The 15632-nt window shown below is 42.5% G+C and overlaps 1 protein-coding gene and 1 long non-coding RNA gene across 11 annotated transcripts in view; one reads left to right on the forward strand and one right to left on the reverse strand.

The window, feature by feature from the left end:
* Mp (Multiplexin) overlaps positions 1-15632 on the reverse strand; it is a 54438-nt gene that overhangs the window by 28133 nt on the left and 10673 nt on the right. For 6 of the 10 annotated variants that reach the window (XM_064691411.1, XM_064691415.1, XM_064691412.1 and 3 more), the window contains 2 exons: positions 12505-12612; positions 10984-11522 (listed from right to left, as the gene is read on the reverse strand). In XM_064691411.1, the coding sequence (XP_064547481.1) occupies positions 10984-11522; positions 12505-12595 (630 nt within the window). In that variant the 5' untranslated portion in view covers positions 12596-12612. Of the gene's footprint in view, positions 1-4052; positions 4282-8705; positions 8866-10983; positions 11523-12504; positions 12613-15632 lie in introns of those variants that run through there. The other 4 variants (XM_064691420.1, XM_064691419.1, XM_064691418.1 and 1 more) reach the window with 1 other exon arrangement.
* Positions 3558-4318, forward strand: LOC135434751 (uncharacterized). The gene is made up of 2 exons (XR_010437282.1): positions 3558-3965; positions 4049-4318. It is a non-coding gene; the product is annotated as an uncharacterized LOC135434751 (long non-coding RNA).

Here is a 15632-nt window from a genome sequence, read left to right on the forward strand (position 1 = left end):
GAGTAGCCGAGCGAATGCGACTACATTCATAAATATATGACTAGCGAATGCCGCTGCAAATCTAATGGAATGTGTTTTCTTGAGTTTTTTATTACCCAGCCGAGAGTGTGGATTGTGTGCCAGTTAAGAGAGCCGGAGAATGGAAAAGATTGCGTAACATACTAATGTACATAGTTACGATTGTCTGCGTAAAGCTGGGATACTTTGTTACAATTCCACTGCGAAGCATGCTCTTTATCTCGATGACATTATATTTTATTTGTCCCAGTTCCTGCGTTAACTTCAATTTGTGCTCAAAAACCATTTCGCTAGTTGAACACTGCAAATCGATATGAAATGGAATCTTTGCAGTGCTTACCTAAGCACAGACCTAACATTTATCGAACTTTAGCTAAAAATAAAGTGGCATACAAAAAAGGAAAATTCCTTTGAAGGAGTATGCTGGACAAGCTGATACTCTGCACAATGCAGAAAATATGTTATTAAATAATTATGAAAATAATATAGTTTCTAGCTGCAGATTTTATCTGGCATGATTATAATGTAACTCATTTCTGACATTCTAAACAACGTATTTATTTTAATGAAAATTGTGTTGTCGGACTTGCAGCTATTTCCGCTTGCAGTTCTGCATGGCTTATGGTCATGTTCAGATATGGAATGCTTACAGTATGTTAAGTCAAGCAATTGCGTGACAGTGTCCACTTTGCACAACACGCACCTCTTGACTTATCATGATAAGATATAGCCCCAGCAAATGCCCCAGAAGCAGGGCATCCAATAGTCGAGCAAACTTAGCGTACGTTCGTGTAAATTATGAACTTGTGCGATAGCAATTAGATTCAATAACCAGCAATTGCTCGGGTGTATTTTTGTTGCTCTGCAGCACCTGCATGGGGTCACAGCTAATAGCGGTCAATATAAGTGTCCTGCTAGTTGTAGGTGTTGAAGAGTCCAGTCTAATTCGACGCATTTACAATAATTGACATCGCTTTTGGTTAATTGGGCACTAATGAATGCGAATTCGCCTTGTTGTTGTTGTTATTGTTGCTGCTTGTTGTAGCAAAAGTGGTTATAATTGTTGTTGTTGTTGCTTTTGTTGTTGTTGCAAAACCACACACAGTTAAACCGCAGGCCACATACGTATAGGCACAAACACACGCACGCACGCACACACACACACGCACACACACTTCCACTGTGAACCACTCAGTCAATACAGCTAGTTGCGGCAGCCAAATAACCACCTCAATATAATACAATAACAAATTGCCTGTCAATCTACGTGTAACTTTTATAAATTTCCAGTAGGGGGCGCTGCACGCTACTAGACCCTGCAAAGCGTAGTAGAAGCAGGGCTGTTTGCCGTTTGCCATTTGCCGTGCAGACGCCTCGCGGCGCGTTCGCCTCGAGTTTCAGCCATAATTAACAGCGGCTGTGGCAACTGTGCGAAAAACTAGGGGGCAACAATAACAACAACAACAACAACAATAAGAACAACAAGAACAAGAACAACAGCTGCAACGCGCTGAGGCTTTGTAATGTTAGCTGCTGCTAATGAACTCACTGCCGACGCCCCGTTAGCGTGCCAAAGGGCGGTGTCAAGGGTGAGGGAGGGGGGGCGCGCGACTGGCAGCATGCAGAAATGACTTTATTAGTTCAACGTTCAGCCGCGCCGTGTCGCTGCCAGTACTCGGGCTTTTATTTAGATTTTTATTGCTAAACTTTGTTACCTTCTCTTTTTTTTTGCCACTTTGCCAAACACATTCGTCCACACAAATGAAACTGGTTTGTGTGGGAGAGGGGGGGCCAGGTGCTGGGCAATGGGAACGTCTATCGAAGTCAGCTCGTTAACGGCTGTCGTTTGCCTTCGACTTCAACGTCCTTCTCATGCGACACTTTGAATGTTTTAAATGAATGTTTTTTTCTGCCCTTCGCCGAGCCTGTCCCTTGCTGTTGTTGTTGTTGTCGTTCCTGTTGTGGTTTGTAGCTGCATTAAATTAGTTTAATCACTATGCAGACTACGCGGTCTGTCGCCCGTCGCGGCCCAGAGTCCCGGGTAAAAGCCAGCCAAGCCCATAAGTAAGCGTAAACAATGTCAAAGCAGTGCACACTGTAGTAGCCGTAGCCGTAGCCGTAGTAGTTTACTGTAACTAGCCAAATGACCCGCTTCCAGTCGGGTGTCAATAGACACATTAACTGGGCGTGCTGCTGGCAAAATTAGCACAACAATTATGCAGGTATTAGCAGACGAGGCGACGGCGTTGACTGTGTTCTTTGTTACCTGCCAAGAGGTGTAAACAATGGGAGGCGTCCATACCAAATGGGGGTCCATACTATGCTATGCTACCTAACTATATGCAGGCAAATAATAAATATGTATGAAACCCATTTTCTTATCCAGACAATCTAACATACAATTCGTATGCTCTGAGCCTAGGCTTTGTATTCAACCTAATTGCCAGCCACATTTTGCTAAAATATTAAATTTGGGCCTCTTCAAGTAAACTGAATAAAAAGTTTATTTCGTATTTGACATAATTATTTTTGCAATTTCACCGCACGCGCTTCAAAATGTTGTTGAAGTATCAAATTTTGAATATGGTTTGGCGAGAGCTTTTAAATTGGCTCACACACACAAAATACAGCCACCTATGTGAGGCCATTAAAATACCACTTGAGTGGGCTTTTGTGTGTAACAGCGATCCACCTGTTAATCCACGCACACACACACGCACACGCACCAACACAGATACTAATCAGAACCCGCAAAACAGTTGAAAGGTCATATTACCTATACGCAGGGTGTGCAAAACTTAAACCGAACACATTTACGAGTTGTAATACCCTGTAGCCACAGAGAAAATGGGTAACTTGAGCTTGTAAAATGCTCGCATTTCGTTAGTGAACTTTTTTAAAAATAAGTATCACCTTTTCGGCTGGAAGTCCTCAATAAATGTTTGCTGAAATGTTTACTGAAAACAATATTTAGTTAAGGACTTCGCACACTGCAGTGGAATTTTGTGTTATACTCTTTTCAAGCTATCTTATTTCTTATATGTTCATATATATTCGTGTCTGATCACACAAATCGGAATATATTTACACACCCCACAATTTTAAAGAGAAATATAGAAAATACAAAACCAGTTAGAGAAAGTCAGACTGACTCCATTGCTGACCTCTGTTATAGCATTGACCATAGAGTATGTGGCAGTCGGTGATTGCATTTTGATGTATTCTTGTTTTAAGTTGACAACACTCAACCCTTGTCAGTTTTGTCAACTTATCTTGTGCCACGGGGCAGAGAAGAACAAGCGCTTCCAATGTTTTCTGATAATTACAATGGTTTCCTTTTTAATTTATACGTTTCACAAACACACACAAGCACACACACTGACATGACATTAACTCACCTGGTCAAGCTAAGCCGCATGCCTTTAGCTCAAACACACACACACACCCAGATACACATGCTCCTACATATGACACATGAGGACAGCAACAAAATGGTTGGCTGTCATGAAACATTTGTCACAATAAAGTTTATTTGCTTTCGTGTAGTGTAGAAATATATTCTAGTTTTCTTTTTTTTCATATGTTTTTTATTTGCTCAGCGGTCTCGCAGCGTAGTTAAAAGCAAGTCTAAACATTTTGTGGCCTCTTGTTGGTTAGATGTGTGCGTGTTGGGGTCGCATAAGCCCACGCGGCCCCTCGCGCTCCCCTCCGACCGACCTTCACACTGGAGACATTTGTTTGCATTTCAAGCAGCAGCAGGAAATTAAGCATTTAGCATTACAAATTACACATTACACGTATTACGTATTACAAATTACACGGTTTAGCAGCTGGGACTTTGACTACGACCAAAACTAGAAATGAAAACTGAAACTAAAGCTCATAAATTGGTTGCAATCGCACGCTAGATTGTTGTTGTCCAGGAGACTCGTAATTATAATTAATTGGTAAGTTCTTGACGCTCATGAGCTTGATATGGCATTTGATATGTAGTTTAGGATGTTCCCTAAACTTGTTGCTTTTCGTTTAGTTACCTGTATCCTGGCTGCCACACGCTCGCCGTTGAAACGATTGGGGTTGAACCAACCCTTCGTCGAGCCCGTCACAAGCACAATGCCGAGCAGGAAGAAGAGTATTAACGCGGTTATAACGAGTTTCGCGCGCGTCGAAATGACCATTGCCATGTTTCAATTTTGATATTTACACACGGTGACACTTTAACACTTAGCACTAGAAACCAACTCGGATAACACTCACGATTGCCTGGAAAACAAAAAAGATGCATGAGTTGGCATATTAATTGGATGTGGTTAAGCATGTTGTTGCTGCTGGTTGGCCACACACTACAAATGGTTTGAATGTTGTGCTCTTGGCTTGAATGTATTTGACCCTTGGGCTGCTGCTGCTGCTGCCTCCGCCGAGCGCTGCCTAATGGCTTTTGTGGCACGTATTAACCTTGCCAAGCGCTTTTGTGGCACACGCGCCCATATCAGCCTCTTCTCAGGCGCTCGCACTGCCACTTTCTCTGAACGCTACAAATGTAACACGTTTTATTTAATTTCTCTTCCCTTCCCCCCCCCCCCCCTCCCACCACTCACCTATTGCCTGTGGCTTGCTCGCTTGTCAGCATTTTCTCACCGATTTGCGCCGCAAAAGAGGCGGCTAAAAAATAAAAGCCAGCAAAATCAAAGAAAAAAAAAAGAAAGGAATAAAAATAAAAAGAAACAGGCTATGAAAAGAAACTTTATGAAAAGTTAAGCTGCCAACAAGTTTATTTGCGAAAATATTGAATTATAGCCACGTCATGGCGAAACGAAATATGTGAGTCTCAAGCTACAAAATGCGTTGCCTAGATTTGGCCACATGCTAAAGATGTCTCGGCTTTTATTTGGAGCGCATAAAGGCATAAGCCGAATGCCTGCGGTGGGCGTTAGGGGCTGCTGGCGTGTCCTTGAGCGCCCAAAAAAATGAAATAAAAAACGAGCGCCAACTTTTCAACCTACATAATTGCGGTAAAAGTTGGAGCACAACACACACAAAAGTATCCTTTAACACACACACAAACACACACACAGACACACACGGGCGCGAGCAGTTAAGCGGCAGGCTCGGCGCGCACAAAAGTATGCTACAGTCAGCGCATAATTACGATAATCGTGTCTGTCTACCAGCAGCAGCGCAGTCCAAACGAACAGACGCGCTCGACTGACACCATAGCCACGCCCACACGCCCGTACACCTGCACACACACACACAAACACACACACGTATACCTCGCTCTGAAATGGCAGGCAGTTATTGAGTCAACGGTTGAGTCAGTGGTGTAAAACAAACTTTTTTGTGTGTGCCCAGAAAGAAAGCCAAAAAGAAACTTTTTTATGCGCCCAAGAGTCGGGACTCGAGAGTGGAGCTGCCTTTGCCATTGCCTAGCCCGTGCCCTTTCCCATTCCCTTTGCCTTTGCCCTTGCCTCTGCCCTAGCCTTAGTGGCACTCTTCACGGAGCATTAAAATTCTACGGCTGCAGCCAAAACGCTGGCACAGGAGCAGGCGCAGCAGTTTAAGCTTAAAGTTTGACACGGCTCAAGTTTCCTAATGAAATTACCTACTTGGACTTTTTCGACTGCGTTTTTGGTCGCGTAATGAAAAGGGGCACAACTTGTGCCACACAAAAACAGGAAAAACAATGAGAAGAAAAGGGCTGCCCGCGGGGCGACTGTCGCGTTTTTGGGGGGCGATAAGAATATTTCATATCTACTTGCAAATTAAGTAAATGCGCCAAAATGAGTAATGACTTTTGAAGTTGTCATGGTAGCCAAAATGTAAGCCATTGCATAATGTAACCAAAAAATAATAATACTGCACAAAAGGATCTAAGCTGCAGGACCTTTTCGTTTCGGTCTGTTGCCCAAGCCGTTAGCGCCTAATGAGGATAATGGGGTGACATGTTTAAAAAAGCGAACCTTGCTCACACACACACACACAAACATGTGTGTGTATTTTGTGTCTACTCATTGCCATGCGGTTTTTCTTCTACATTTTGACATGTTATTTTTAATAAACAGCGTTTGACACACACACACACACACAAAGACGAACTTCCGCTTTAGATAATTTCATTTGGCATGTCTTTGTCTGATTCAAAGCTCAAGTAACAATGTCTAACTGATGTTCCAGCTGTGTCACACATGCATCCTTAATAAGAAGCAAGCACAATAAAATGTCACCAGAAGGAATGTCTAAGGCGCCCGCCCCCGCCCTTACCAGAGTTTACTCTGACTTGGGCAAGTTTGATCGATAGCAGCTCCTCTGCCTCCTGTTTGACAATTGCCCCAAATCCCATTCCACACATGACTAAATGTGTCACGGTGTGAGTGAGTGCGTGTGTGCATATTCATTTGTGCGTATATAAGGGCGCTCCAACGGGCACATAAAGAGCTGGTTAAATTAATAAGAAGCCAACTAGTCGGACGCAGTCCCTGGCTACATAACAAGTGGGCGCACTGGGCGTTAACCGCTTCACTAGTCGTATAATTAAAGTCCAACGTTTGCATAATTTATCTTTATTGGTGCCGGGTTTTTGGGTTCGGGCGCTTATTTCCTTGCTTAAAGGCCCCAATCGGGCAGCCATATAATCATATAAAATAGTTTTTTGATTGGCTTTACTTTCTCATGGAAGCGTTTTTTAGTTGGCCAGCCATTTGCTCTCAGTCCACAAATCACAGAGCTGACCATAAAATCAGCATTGTATTTAAATTTAACGAGCTGCATCTTTATTAGCAATAAAAGATACATTATTGCTTATAAAAAGTCTGTGCATGTATCTTTATCATGACCGAAATAAGGCAATGGGAGCAGAAATATACTTTGAAAAGGCAAGCATGAATAGAAAATATAATGCTACAATTTTGATGAGTAATCTGTCTAAAAAAGAGCAAAGTAAAATATTTTTAAAAAGAGAGAGAGACAACCCGGGCAGAGCTCCATTCAGACGATTTATGAAATGTCCCTTTTATAGCTAACGTGAAGTTATGAGAATCGCGAAGAAAGGCGCTACTAAAAAATGCATAAAACCGTACTCTTGAAATTTTACTTGCTTTTCGCTAGGAATTTAATTAAATTCCTAATTTCTAATCACAATTGAAATGCTGCATTACAAATTCCGTAGACAAGTTAATGTATGTCAGCGGATTTGCATATATATAATTGAAATCTGGGCGATGCTTGTGTTCACGTTATATTTGTAGACAATGGTTTAGTTGAAAACTAGTTTCACAACACAATCGCGGTAAACAGAAAACAACTTATTATTGTAGGAGGCAATTTGGCTGAATATGTAAATAAACATTTTAAATTGAATTTTAAATTGTGTCAACATAATGGGTCAAAATATTGTATTATGATGCCAAATTGATAAATTTGCAAATCAAAATTACATATTACTGAAAATAAAGCCCACACTGAGGGGCTGGCATGTAAGCCAACGGTGTTAACAACAACATCAGCAGCGGCAGCAGCATAATACACAATCAAATTGTGATATATTTAAATGTACATCATACACACACACACACACACACACACAGGCACACGCACACACGCAGAGAAGGGCACGCAATGTTCAGCAATGAAAATTTATGACTACACAAATATATATATAAGTATGTATTCATGCTTGTTGCCAGTCTTTAACACGAGTCGAACTAAGCCCCGCACAGCAAACCAATATATAAACTATTTAAAGTTCTGGGTTTTTGATACTCCTGCTATTGTTGTTGTTGTTGTTGTTGCATGTCATATGCGTAATACCATTTAATTAAATGCACGCACTGACTGCACAGCTAAAGCTGAAAATTTCCAAATATCAAATTTCAGCTAGCCCATATTTTCGGGTCGGGGGAGGGGAATTGTTACGAGGCTGACATGCGTGAAGCCGCAATTGAAATGCTGAGCCTGTGACAGCCGCAAAAGTAGTTTTGTGACTCGAGGAATTAGTGGAGTCATGTTTTAAATATTTAACATCTGGCCCTATATGGACAATGCTTATTTTGGGATGTCATCAATAGCTTGGCTTATACTTTGTCCCTCTGTTAACCTTATATCTGTTGCCAGAGGTCAGAGTAAGTGAACGTGTATCTTTTGTTATAATGCAGACGCTTAAAAGGCCTTTTATTTAATAAATAAAACGTATATTCGTTTGCCTGGCGGCCAGAACGCTAAAGACAAAGGCGGCCGACCGAGCGCACAATAGTCGACGTATACACAATATTACGCACACAGACGCACACACACACAGCACTGCTTTAATATGCATATGTGTGCCAGTGTGTGCCTGTGTGTGTGTGTGTTGGTTATTCATGCTTGTTGTTGCTACTGCATTGCGCTGCCTTAATGAGTTTGCCTTTGATTTGGGCCAACGCGAATAAGGCGCAACCAGCCCGGGAAGCCGCTGCCTCCGCTCCCTCCCCCGCCCCCACCTGCTCCTAGTTCACCTACTCCGCCCAACTTGTCATAATTTATGCGCAGCCAATGCTCAATTTGATAGGCAACAGCCTGCGACATTCAAACCATTTGTGTGGCCCATTGTACTCCTAATGCCAGCAGAGTACGAACCATATAGCATATATATATATATGTATATATATATATATATACCTATATATATTATTAAAATTGATGCATGTATTTACCTTCGAGTTGAGCGCGTTAAAAGTCAGTTGGATTAAGCTATAGCTTTAACTACACGATATGCACGCGGTAACGTATATGTATATGTATTTGCATTTGCATATGTATGTGTTGATAATATTGAATATGTTGACAAAATCACAGATAATTAAATTACATATAGTTATTTATTTATTTTTTGCTTTACACTTTCCGATTATGTTATTTCGTTCAAGTTATGCACTTATTGGGAACTCATTTGTAATTACAAATGACAGCGTACTTTATTTGTTTAAACAAAAAAATGAAATAGTTGTGGCAATGTGCGTTTGTTAGCTGGACTGCCAGCCGTTGGCTCCCGCTGAGCGCAATTAATTTTCTCGCTGCCACACCACATGCATTTTTGCGTTGTGCAATTGATTGATTTCCATTTGAACAAATTCACTGAGAGCCAGCTGCTGGCGCAGGGGCAGCGGCAGATTGACGCGCGCGGCACTGACAGTGCGCGAAAAGTGGCGAAAAGTTGTGAGTTTTAAATTTTTCATCTTCAACTTGAACCGGTGCCGCTTTTGGTCCACACGAAACTTTTACAACCGGCGACGACGACGACTTTGGCGACGGAGCTGTTCAAATTTTACACGCTCGACACGGCGATGGACACGGCAAGTAGCACAACAAAAAGAAGAAGAAGAACACAACACAAAAATGTACAACAACAATAACGGGAACTGCAACAGGAATAAAAAAAAAGGCGCGCTGCCAGCCAAACTAATTGTAAATATTTGCTCAGCGGGCAAACAAATTTGTGTTGGTCTCTGTTGGTTTTTTACGCCACACTTTATTTACCAAACCGGCGCGGTGCGGCTCGGCACGAGGGTCTGGGGGTTGTGGATATGTTGGTAATTTACTGGCTATAGGTAATACTCGAGCATTACGTTTATTAATTTTGCAGAAAATCTGGCCAGGCGTTTAGTCAACAGCACGCGATATATGCAAGGGGCACGCGCAACAATCAGCGACACGAATGCGGCCAGGAATTTTGTTTGATATGTGACGTGTTCAGGTTGATATGGTCTCGAAGACTGTTCCAGTCAGAGGGGCACAGGTGCACTGGCATTGGCAGCTAGGTGAGTGGTCGCAATTTCAAACGTTTGCGCCATCTTTGCTTCATCTTTGAACGCATAATTGAATTTTAATTGACTCGATTCCGTTGGGGCTTCGATGCTTTTTGGCTGAGTTGGGGTCCGGGTTCACGTTACACGTTCAACGTTTCGGTTCACTTGGACATTATGCAAACATATTTCATTTAGGCATAAATCACTTTCGTTTTTTGCGGCTAAACTCGCACAATGGCTTCATTTACGCCTGGCTCACACATAGCCGCATACGCTTCACGATGCCGACCAACGTCGGCGACGACAGCGCCGAGGATGAGGACGTGGTCGAGAACAAGACCGAGCTGCGACAGGAGGCGACGAGTCAGAGCGCGACTTCAGCGTGTGCTGTGGCAGTGTGGCAAAAACGTAACGCTGCCTCGTCTCTGCCGTACGCACATGTTAACTGTTTGCGGCACCGAACGCGACTGAAAGGTAAACGCACTCGTCTCGGTCAGGCGCAACGTAAGCCAAATCACAGCAACATGCCGCGCACAGGGACACACAAACACACAGGATACACTGGCTCCAGCTGAGCTCGTGCCTCAGACAACAAAATTTCACTCGTGCCCGCCAAGACTTCGTCCTCACAGGCGCTGAATATAAACCCAGAGAGCGCGTGAGCCTTGAGTGAAACTCCGTCACGCTCGGCGTATACTTAATATGAGTGTGAGTACCTTATGGCTGAGCCAAACTGTGCGCACTGAGTGAAGCCAACTGAGTGCCGCACCTGAGTTGTCTGCCAATTTGGCCGCTACGTGGCAAACTGGCGCCCTATAAGGGTGCAGTGGTGGAATTGTTGCCCTCAGGTGTGTTGAAAAGCTCTAGAGCTAACTATTTCAACACAGCCGTTGGTGGTTGAATGTTTGAATGGGTTGAAGCAGCCACTTGCGAGTACTCAATGTACTTTTACGAGTACATTGAGTTCATTGCACAAGATTTCGAGTACATATTGAAATGCGTAAGGCATGTGGTCTTGTTGTCTTTGATGTGCCGCTCTGTAAATTCCCAAAATGCCCGAGTTGCCCAAATTACCCAATCGATTGCGACCCCTTATCCATTAAATAGACATGTGTGCTGCCAGTTGGCGTCTGCTGTTACAATAATTATTATACGCGAAAGCAAATTGGCCGCCGCCAGAACTTACCTCGAAGTGGCCACCAATTATGGAGCCAGCCTGGCCAATGTACAGCACCGATGCCGATGCGAATACCAGCTCAAAGGGATCTCGCACCACAGTCGTGGTGTTGCGCAGTATGCAGTCATAATAGAAAACCACTTTGTCGCTGTACACCTGAAATGCAATCGAGTTCCACTTGTCCGGCACGTGGGCAACCGCAAAACTGGCCAACTTGCGGCCCGCGCTCTGGTCGGGTTGCGCATACACGAGCGTCACATTGTAGCTGTTCTTGACAACCGGCGATAGATGCACGCCCAGCTGAACCACAGTGTCCAGTGGATTCACAACGCTAAACAGATAGCCGCCCTTCAGCGAGGTCTGGCGATAGGTGATTAGTATGGCAAACTCGTATAGCTTCTCGGGCAGCAACATTTGATAGGGAGACTTGACATCTGCCGTGGAGAGTAACTTGAAGGCCGGAAAGCCATCCTCTCCCTCCGCAAACTCAATGCCCGTATACTGATTGCTGTTCATTATATCCGTTAGCATATATTCACCGAGTGCATCTGTGGATGGAGAAAAAAGAAATTGTTAACAGGTAAATTGGGATATAAATAACAATTTTTTGATAAGCGAATAAAATTATGATGCCAATTCAAAGCACAAATAAAATTGAGTACATTTTGGCCATTCATGAATATCTGAGTATGAATGTTTGATGCCCGCCTTAGGGTATGCAGTGAATAAGTCCGTTTGATTATATTATTCAAGGCCTCTCAAAAGCGTGCCATGAATTTTTCAAAACAATTTGTTTTAAATTAATAATAATATTATTATTATTAAAATACTACTTATATACTTATATAGGTCAATAAAAGAAGCACCTTGCCGCTTAGATGCAAAAGAGGTGTATACGTGCACTGTATTTTGCCAATATGGCTTTATGGAGTGCAGATTTGGGGGATTGCAGCCAAATCCAATTATAAACGTATACAGGTATTGCAGAATCGGGTACTACGTCAGATAACGAACTGTCCCTGGTACGTACGCGGTTCCACGCTCCATAAAGACCTCAAACTGCATACAGATTGGAATGCACACAAGCAGATACAGCGAAAGATTGCTGAGACACCGCTCCCTGCTCGCAAGAGGACTACTCCCTGCCCGACCTTTAAGGCGACTTAAACGGCAAGGTTTTGCCAACACGATTGGACGACAGTAAGACTACCTGCATCTAAAATCTTCATACAGCGGTATGGGGTTCGGTTTTTAATTACATTTGCCATCCATGTGTTGTTAAGGTACTAAATTATGAATGTACAGGTTCTACACTTAATAGAAATAAAAAAAAAAATAAAAAAAAAATTATTCATGTCAAAATATCAATGACCTGTTTAATTTAGTTAGAATAAGCAAACATTGAACATTGTTTCGCTGGCTAATATTTAAGTCTCCTTAAAGTTTGACAAGAATTTTAAGGAAAATACCAACTGCTAAGTAAAAGCCAAACTAAAAAAAAACTTATAATTAAAGAGGGTTAATATTCACCTTTAATGGTCTGGCCACTTAGTTCGAAAGAGCCCAAAACCGGAGCCAGAAATGGCAGCACCAGCCAAACGATGTACAGAAGCAAACGCATTTTTAACAGGCAGAATGCTGCGAAAAGAAAATAAAATATTTAATATAATACAAATATTATTGAGAAAATAAGAAACTTTAAAATTAAAAATATTTTAAAATACTTATGTAGACATAATATATAAATATATTATAGCTTTTTTAGAACAGGTTATTATGACTGTATTACTGGTTAATTTACAGGGTATTAGGCCAACTTGTCTACCATTGCAAAGGTCACTTTGGTATTGCATGCACCTGCACCTTTGCGGCAAGTTTAGGCAACCGCAGACACTTTATCCACCAGCCGCAATCATTGGTAATACGAGACCGTTAACTATGCGCAGAAAACCCCCTGGAGCGGCCACGTGCTTATTTGCAGGTCTGCAGACTTGTATGCAATTAGGAATTGTGGGTGGACGGTGCCTCAGTGTCAAACACACCTGCGCCATTGCGTTGCCCCACATGCCGCTTGCAACCGCAGGCATCAAGCTCGAAGCCAGACAATTTTGTGGTCGTTTACAAGCAAACAACTTCATGCGTTGCACTGTTGCACATGGGGCAACTTGTATATGTCAGACAATGGCTCAAGCTCAGGCCTATGGCTTGTCGAGATTAATGACAATTAGATGTTGTGCTGATCGCCGAATTGTTAGATGTTATTTATACTTTAAGCTAAGATAAGCGAACGAGTTGCTCAGACACACCCAGCTGGCAGGGAGTTCATGAAAACGAAAGAAAATGTCAGAGGGCTCAAGCAACAAATTGCCCATAAATAGAATTTGTCAACTGAGCGGCAAAATAAAATTGTAGTTGCCCACTTAATAAATCATTATATTGGGCTGGGCTCATTTGGTAATTACACATTCCCAGCAGCTGATATTCAAATTCCAATTGTCAACGCACTTATTTAGCTCGAACCCGGTTCCAAGCCCTTCACTTGGGCATAATCTAATACAATTAATGGGCGCCATATCACACACACACACGCACACTTGAAAACTATGTGAGTGCATAGAGACATAAGTATTTAGCTGACCTCAAATTGTCTCTCTGGACAGAAGCAAACAATTAATATTTATCGAGTTTAGCGTAGCACACGACATGACAAGAACCCAGCTATATAGCGTTCTTTATAAAAGCAATACTCACTCATACGCACGAGTACCCACACTCTACATATGCTAGACAGAGGGGGGCAGGGGGTACCACTACGTTTGCCTATGCAAATGACGGTCAATTGTGAGCGACAAGTAAAAGTGTTTCATTCAATTAAATAAGAGCACATTTTGTTTATAACATTTTGATGATGCCAATTCTGGAATGTTCAACATGACTCGAATTATGAAAGTGTTGAAAGTTAATAAAGATCTAACTGGAAATTGACAAATGTATGAAGAAACGAAGGAGAACTGATCTTACCCAAGCAGCAATAGATGTGATTCCCGATCTAAGTTTCGGATAACTCTATTAGAAATCTGCGTAACTCTAAAAGGGGTAAACAGACTAGAAAAGATACTGGTAAATTTGACACTCGCAAACCGAACAGTTTATGCATTTTAATCGGCTATTGTACATTTGTTAGCAGACACCATCAAAGTTTAAAGAGTTCTATACTTGAGTTATTCTTATAATGAGGCAACATTTATGCTGTTCACAGAAAGGCCTGGCCCGCCCAGGCATGCCCGCATGCTTGAGGCGCCCAAATTGCCAGCCAGATGGGTAGCTGTCAGAAGAGCTCAGTTGACAGTGTGTTAAGAGTGCTTGGGATGGATCGCACGTAATGCCGATTAGTAGGGCCTAACCAACAAATTGTAACCATTCCTCTGCAGTTGCGGGGGCGTGGCAGACAATCTCTATGCTTGTAATGGTATAATAATAAAAAAAAATACACGTTAGATTCGTTGCCAACGGAAATCATGTAATCATATTTCACACTCGTAAATTTATGATTCATTGTGATTTTCCGCCGTGTTTGTACTTTCACATATACCATATATTTGATTTATGCTGCGCCATATGCGATCCGTCAAACTAATAAGCGAACAAATTTTATTTGAAAATCAGAAACAACTGCTGGAAATCCAAATCAAAATAGATGAATCCAATGCCCGAAACCCATATATATATATTGAAATGGAAACAAATCGGAAGCCGAAAGTCGTAAAAAGCTACGCACTTTCACATCAAATCCAAAAGTCGTCAGAGCGTTGCATGCTTCAAAGCAGGCGCAAGACGAAGAAGAAGAAGACCCAAGAACGCTGTCAAATGTGGCAAGTAGCAGAGGCGAGCAAAAAGAAAATCGAATAAAAATGTATTTTCAATAGTAAATCGGCTCAATATGACTGCGGGCCATACGAAAGGGCTACGGACAACGCGTGTACGGCGTATGTATATACATGTGTGTGTGCGTGTGTGTGTGCTGCTGGGCAAGGTGGGGAAGCGGGGGCAAATGTGTGCCAGTATGTCAAACCAAGCAGCCCAACCCCATGTCGTCGTCGTCCGCGTCGTCGTCTGCTTGGTTGTTGCCCCTAAGTGAACTATTAGCTCTGTTGATTTTATATTTTCCAATTTGTTGTACTTTCCCCAGCAACAGCTGTTCGCAGCGAGGGTAAACCCGGCCGGAGTTGGGGGCTGGGCTAAGACCCTCAGCGGGGGCGCCAAAAAATGCGCTGTCATTTCGCTCGACATTTTGTCAACATTTATTGTGCCTCTTTTTTTTTTTGTTAGCCACCCTCCCGCAATTTGTTGTGTTTGATTTAAAGGATTTGCATGCCAAATTTGACTTTATTTGTTTTCGCTTTTGTTTTAAAGACACACACACACGCACACACACCCGCACACACGCACATCAACAAGTCTGACACTTGGCACATGTTTGGCTGACTGTTTTGCATGCTAACAATTTAAGTGCCTCCATTCAAGGTGGAAATATTTTCCAAAGAGCTTTGCATAAATAAAACGGCCTTAAGCCGGCCAATAGCCGGCAGTGGAGCGAGTGCAGCGAAACAAGTTGTGCTCCCAATCGGAGCATTAACCCGCATATGGCATATGCTATA

This window comes from Drosophila montana, unplaced genomic scaffold (genome assembly GCF_035044405.1).
Source record: "Drosophila montana isolate Dmon_TW-CO22-7 unplaced genomic scaffold, ASM3504440v1 contig_3438_1, whole genome shotgun sequence".
Lineage (NCBI taxonomy): Eukaryota > Metazoa > Arthropoda > Insecta > Diptera > Drosophilidae > Drosophila > Drosophila montana.